Source organism: Euleptes europaea, chromosome 7 (assembly GCF_029931775.1).
Source record: "Euleptes europaea isolate rEulEur1 chromosome 7, rEulEur1.hap1, whole genome shotgun sequence".
Taxonomy (NCBI): Eukaryota; Metazoa; Chordata; class Lepidosauria; order Squamata; family Sphaerodactylidae; genus Euleptes; species Euleptes europaea.
The window spans coordinates 86,915,528-86,922,326 of record NC_079318.1 but is presented as its reverse complement, the minus strand read 5'-3'; the positions used below and the strand labels follow the sequence as shown (position 1 = coordinate 86,922,326).

The following is a 6,799-nucleotide window of genomic DNA, read 5'->3' as shown; positions in this document are numbered from 1 at the left end:
CATCACAGACATTTTCCGCCACGAAGCCAGTCCTTCTGTGCTCAGGAGGGCCGGTCGGTCTGGCTACTCCCCCCTCGCCCTTATGTTAATAAAGCAAATCACATTGTTAGCCCAAGTAAATCGTGTTGGGAGGGGAAGGAGACTCCAGATGTCCCACAGCTCCATCCGAGAACCTGAATCCCAAGGAATCAGTCATGGGATGGGAGGTCACCCCCCATTATCCTGTCTCAGGAAGACTTAAGTCACCGTACTTGTCCTGCCCCACAGCTTCAGGTGCTGACCCCTGCATCCTGCGAGGAGACGGAGGCAGAGGAGAGGGAACGACTACGGGGAAGGCTGCTGCCTAACACCCGCCACTGGAAGATGCTGGTGTCCTTGCCACCCATGGAGATGAGGTAGCCGTCGTTGTGCGTGAAGCGCACGTTGGTGACGTGGCTTCCGTGTCCCCCGTATTCGTGGCTCGGTGCCTGTGAAAGAGGGGAAGAGCAGTTTTGGAAGGTTGCTAACATGTTAAACTTACTCCTAGATTATATTGTATTATTTATAGTCCACCTTTTTCACAGGGACTCAAGGCGGACTACAAAGAGTGAGTCAATACAATTGACAGGATGGGGCATTCAGTGAACAATGCAATAGGAATTAGGGTTGTAGAACCAACTAGAAGTCTAAAAACAGAAAGTTCTGACATAAGAACTTCTTCCACCACAAGAGCCAGCATGGTGTAGTGGTTACCAGTGGTGGTTTGGAGTGGTGGAGTCTGATCTGGAGAACCGGGTTTGATTCCCCACTCTTCCACATGAGGAAGAGGACGCTAATCTGGTGAACTGGATTTGTTTTCCCACTCCTCCACATGAAGCCAGCTGAGTTGCACATACACAGGAAAACAATCGAAGAGTTAGAATCAAGTCCAGTAGCACCTTAGAGACCAATATTTTTCAGGGTATAAAGGTTTCAAGAGTAAAAGCTCCCTTACTCAGATCTGACAAAGGGAGCTTTGACTCTCAAAAGCTTATACCCTGAAAACCTTGTTGGTCTCTTAAGGAGCTACTGGGCTCAATTCTAGCTCTTCTACAGCAGACCAACGGTTACCTTCTGAAACTATCTTCAGGTAAAATATAGTGGCAGTGGTAGCATATATGAAAGGATTGGTTGGGAGGGCCAAGAGTCCGCAATTTCCTCTGCCTTTAAGGAGTCTCAAACCGGCTTACAATCCCCTTCGCTTCCTCTCCCCACAACAGACACCTTGTGAAGTAGGAGAGGCTGAGAGAGTTCTGAGAGAGTTCTGAGAGAACTGTGACTGGCCCAGTGTCACCCAGCAGGTTTCATGTGGAGGAGTGGGGAAACCAACCCAGTTCACCAGATTAGAGTCTGCCGCTCATGTGGAGGAGTGGGGAATCAAACCCGGTTCTCCAGGTTAAGAGTCCACTGCTCTTAACCACTACAGCACACAGGTGTAGTGCAAACAAGGTGGGGGGAAGCAATGAGGTTTTTATCTTTGTCCCCCCATATCAGAGCTGAATTAAATCTTGCTTATGTCTATCCTCTTATCACACTCCACTTTTCCCCACTTCTTGCATACCTTGGGCTTGGCACAGGGATACTGGAAGAGGTGGACCTTGCAGAAATCATCCGCTACAGCCACTACCCGCTCGTTGTGGGACCGGCAAAGGGAGTTGATGTCGGTGCCATCCGAGCCGTCGGGCCACACGCCTGCAGGCAGTGGAGAGAGAGAGAGAGACAGACAGAGTGGAATTATTCAATGATTAAAGTGGCTTAGAAAAGTCTCCCCAGGTGGCTCATTGGCTGAAGCTACCTGTCCTGATGCCCACAGGCTGATCAGCTTCCCACCAGTACCAAGAGATGGAGGCTGTTCTCCGATCTTGCCCCCAGAAACTCACCAAAAACATGAAAGCCTAGCACGCAGGTGTATGAGGCCCATTCACGATCCTTATTCTCAAAGCGATTCCTCAGCAGTTTGCAACCCCCAGCCACATCCCCTGGCAAAATAGAATGCAGGAGCAAGTGTGAATATCATCAGCAGGCAGCTCCTAGAGAGAGACCAGACTGCCACGCGACAGTGACAACCAGTTCTTACAACTGGGACTAACCAAATTCACCGTTCTTTCTCCGCCGTTGCACAGACGCTCCCTAGGTTTGGTGGTAGGAAATGCCATTGTCGCAGCTGAATTATGGTGAACCCGTAGGGTTTGCAAGACAAAGTGACAAACAGAGGTGGTTTTGCCATTGCTTGCCCCTCCATAGCAAGCCTGGACTTCCTTGACGGTTTCCCATCCAAGTACTAACCAGGGTAGGGTTGCCAAGTCCTCCCTGGCCACCAGTGGGTGGTGGTGGGGTAGGGTTGCCAGCTCCAGATTGGAAGCTCCTGGAGATTTGGGGATGGAGTCTGGGGAGGACAGGGACCTCAGTGGGATACAGCGCTATAGAATCTTCCTTCCAAGGATTCCTTTTCCCCAGGGGAACCGATTTCTGTCGTTTGGAGATGAGCTGTAATTCTGGGGGGTCCCCAGATCCCACCTGGAGGCTCGCATCCCTAAACCAGGGCCAACCCTGCTTAGCTTGCAAGACGAGAGCAGGCTAGCCGGCGCCATTCCAGGTTTATTTACCCTTACAGCGAAATGTTGCTTGTTGTGGGCATAAAGCTGCTGCTCCATCTGCTGGTGCTTAAAGGAAACAGGCATACTAAGTGCTTCAAGGCAGTGACTGCTTGTTTAAAGGATGAGGACTCAGCAGTGGTTATCTTGGACTTTGGGGGGGGTTGCTTTGGCAACAGACAGGCAACAGAGGGGTCTGGAGACCAAGTCCTATGAGGAAAGGTTGAAGGAGCTGGGTATGTTCAGCCTGAAGAGAAGACTGAGAGGGGACATGATAACCATCTTCAAGTATTTGAAGGGTTATCATATAGGTGCCGAGTTGTTTTCTGTGGCCCCAGAAGATTGGACCAGAACCAATGGGTTGAAATTAAATCAAAAGAGTTTCTGCCTAAACATCAGGAAGAATTTTCTAACAGAGTGGTTCCTCAGAGGAAGAGGCTTCCTCGGGAGGTGGTGAGCTCTCCTTCCCTGGAGGTTTTTAAGCAGAGGCTAGACGGCCATCTATCAGCAATGCTGATTCTATGACCTTAGGCAGATCATGAGAGGGAGGGCATCTTGGCCATCTTCTGGGCATGGCGTAGGGGTCACTGGTGGTGGTGGGGGGAGGCAGTTGTGAATTTCCTGCATTGTGCAGGGGTTGGACTGGATGATCGTGGTGGTCCCTTCCAACTCTATGATTCTATGAACTATGTCCCATCCCCCCATGCCTCAGTGGCAGAGAATCTGCTTTGTAAGTAGACACTCTCAGGTTTATCTCTAGTTGCCTATCTCAGATAGTCGGATTGTGAAAGGTTTTCTGCCTGAGACCCTGGAGAACTACTGCCAGTCAGGATATGCAGTACTGTCCTAGACAGGCCAAACGGATGACTAAGTATAAGGCAGCTCCAGATGTTCACAGCCTCATTACCACTAAAGCCCACCACTCACAATATAGGATTTCGTAGTCCCCTGAATTGGACATAATGAATTTTCCATCCTTGGACCAGTCCAAATGTGTGATGAAACTGGAGTGTCCCTGTGAAGGGAAAGAGAAAAATGTACAGATTAGGAAGCATCTAATCCTATAGATGGTGAGTGGAGTGCGGATCAATTACTGGCCAGATTACTACAAAGTTACTGGATGTGATGCTGCTTTTGAAAAGTCTATGGAACAAAATTCAAGTGGTCCAGAATAACAGCAGACAGGTTCAGTCTTGGTTATAGCCTAAATGGTTTCAGACCAGGGTACCTAATGAACTATTTGCTCCCACGCAAGCTGGCTATCACTTGAGATCATAATCGGAGACCATTCTCTAGACACCCCCCTCACCTTCAGAAGTGGAGTCCACCAGAGAGAGGACCTCTTCTATGGTTGTGCCCCATCTGTGAGAGTCTATTCTGAGAGATGCTCACCTGATACCATCTTTTTGGTATAAGAGGAAGTTTGTTGTGTTTATCTGTGGTTTTGGTAGGTGAGTAGGTTTATTTGGGGGGGGGATTGATGGAGGTGGTGGATTCTAGTCTTGCCTTGGATGCATTTAGTCTGGTTGCACTATGACTACCTGAGATTTTTTTATCTTATACTGCCTTAATTATTTTTAAGGTGGTTATGGATATTATAAAAATTGATATTTTGTGTGAGGCCCCTTCGTGTGCCATGAGAGAACTACTAGTTGATTACTAATGTTAATTGACCAGCATGGTGTAGTGGTTAACAGCGGTCGTTTGGAGCGGTGGACTCTAATCTGGAGAACCGGGTTAGATTCCCCACTCCTTCACATAAAGCCAGCTGGGTGACCCTGGGCTAGTCACAGGTCTCTCAGCCCCACCTACCTCACAGGGTGTCTGTTGTGGGGAGGGGAAGGGAAGGTGATTGTAAGCCAGTTTGATTCTGCCTTAAGTGGTAGAGAAAGTCAGCATATAAAAACCAACTCTTCTTCTTATTTCAAGACTGCTGTGAACCCAGGGCACGCAACCATACAGGAGGCTGCCTGTTGTGCCTCATCTCCTTCCAAAGCCTCATGGAGAGGTGTGGAATAATTTTGCTGTGTTTATGTAGCAGATATAATTGGATCATTCAGTCTCTTCAGATGCAGAGACGTAGTGGAATTAATCGTGGAAGAGCTTCATCTTTGCCTTTCTGCATAAGTCAGTGCTCTGGATTCGTCTCTCTTCGTTCAGAAAGCACAAACAGAACAGTGACTCATGCGGAGATATGGGTGAGGGCACTCTTCAGCAGGTGGGTAGTTTGTTTTTTGCCATCAAGTTGCAACCGACTTATGGCGACCCCACAGGGTTTTCAGGGTAAGAGATGTGGGTTTGCCATTGCCTGCCTCTGCATAGCAACCCTGGTATTCCTTGGTGGTCTCCCATCCAAACACTAAGCAGGGCCGACCCTGCTTAGCTTCCCAGATCTATGGGCTATGCAGGTCAGAGTAGTTCTTACACTTTTTCAAAAATTACTTTTTCTGAACATAAATGACTTATCTCCAGTTCTAATTGAGGAAAAGTATATATCATTTATCAGGAATTTCACTGTCCTTCAACAACCCTGTGAAACAGGTCCCTGCCCCCCCACAAGATACGCATCCATTCCATATCTTTCTTACCATGCAACGGCCAAAGCGGGTGTATTTATGCTCGCTCTCCCCTACACTGTATATATAGATGAAATTGTCGTGGGAGCCAATGGCCAAAAACTCCCCATCTGGAAGATAAAAGACAGAAACAAAGTTGGGGGGGGTGGCGGTGGAGGTCGCGTGAGGAAGTGAACAGTCTGGATGAGAGAAACCAACCAAGCCATCACAGGCAGCAAGGAGGGCCTCACCTGGCGAATAACGCACCACAGAGAGCTGCTCGTTTCCATCAGTGTAAGCCGATAAGACCTGCTGCGTCTCCGTGTCCAGCACCACCCAGCTGTTGGAAAAGAGAGTCTCAGCAAAGAGTGGACCCAAGGGCAGTAAAGTCGAGATGTTGCCTTCTTTTCTGGCCTTTAACAGCTGCGGGGCATTCCGAAATTTCACTGGGCAAAGTTTCTCTCTACCTTGCACCTTCTTGCCAGGCAGAAGGGGGTGGGAAAGTCGCCGTGGCAAAATTTTAATCTGTGGTTTTTAAGTATACTTCCTTTTAACTGCTCAGATTTTGTATTTCTGTATGTTTGGTTATTTCCGTATTATTGAATTTGTTTTGTTCATGACCTGTTGGTCCGCAAGCAAAAAAAAAACAGAATAAAGGAATAAAGTCGGACGGATTGGTCACATGAAGCTGCCTTATACTGAATCAGACCCTTGGTCTCTCAAAGTCAGTATTGTCTACTCAGACTGGCAGCGGCTCTCCAAGGTCTCAGGCAGGGGTCTTTCACATCACCTTCTTGCCTAGTCTCTTTAACTGGAGATGCCAGGGATTGAACCTGGGACCTTCTGCATGCCAAGCAGACGCTCTACTACTGAGATAATCTACCACTGAGCCACTTCCCCCACTGAATTTCTGTTTGTCACTCAGTTGTGATCAAGCCTATGGACTCAGAGTAGGGCTGCCTTTCCAAATGCACAAAAATGGGGCGGGGAGGAGGGAAACAGTTACCGTCCAGTGCTCAGCCCCACAGTGGCCACTTTCCCGCTGGGATGGAAGTCGGCGCAGAGCCCCGTTTCCTGGAGAACAAGCAGAGAAAGGCCCCCGTTAGTTCCCTTGGCAATAACACTACTTGAGGACACAACAGATGTGAATGTGGCCAACCCAGGACTGCACAAAGTGTGTGGGAAATGGGGGGGGGAACGGGTGCCCGATTTGAAAAGCAAAAGGACACACAGGTGAGAGCAGCTGAAATCCCCCCCTTTCCACCCCCATTATAGCTTCCCCATACCACAATCCCTCTCCCCGGAGCATTTCTCTTGCAGGCCTTCCGCAATCAACTCTGGTTGGGAGAAAAATGAATGGTGAGATGGGCTGAAGGGAGGTAAACCAGAGACCACAGAGGAGCCCATCTCCTCTTCTAGCCTGCCTGTTTTGCTTCCAAACTCAGGTCCCCAAAGCCCACTTTCTCTATGTCACAGGAGCAGTTCTGTGTTTAAATACGCACAACTGCGGCCACGTCATCCAAGGGGGCTTTAAGTACTTGACTGGACCTATTTAGAGCTTGTCTATATCTAAAGGCAGAGACACGTAAAATAAAATAATAAATAAATAACTTGTTTCGTTTGGACATTCCC

The 6,799-nt window shown here is 48.6% G+C and overlaps 1 protein-coding gene across 1 annotated transcript in view; it reads right to left on the bottom strand.

Moving 5' to 3' along the window:
• Positions 1 to 261: 261 nt before the first annotated feature.
• Positions 262 to 6,799, bottom strand: part of EML3 (EMAP like 3) — a 33,948-nt gene continuing 27,410 nt past the window's right edge. Inside the window, exons 17-23 of the mRNA XM_056853465.1 lie at positions 6,174 to 6,241; positions 5,419 to 5,507; positions 5,201 to 5,298; positions 3,540 to 3,627; positions 1,899 to 1,997; positions 1,580 to 1,710; positions 262 to 467 (exon numbers count right to left, since the gene is read on the bottom strand). Coding sequence (XP_056709443.1) covers positions 270 to 467; positions 1,580 to 1,710; positions 1,899 to 1,997; positions 3,540 to 3,627; positions 5,201 to 5,298; positions 5,419 to 5,507; positions 6,174 to 6,241 — 771 coding nt within the window. The 3' untranslated portion in view covers positions 262 to 269. The remainder of the gene's footprint in view (positions 468 to 1,579; positions 1,711 to 1,898; positions 1,998 to 3,539; positions 3,628 to 5,200; positions 5,299 to 5,418; positions 5,508 to 6,173; positions 6,242 to 6,799) is intronic.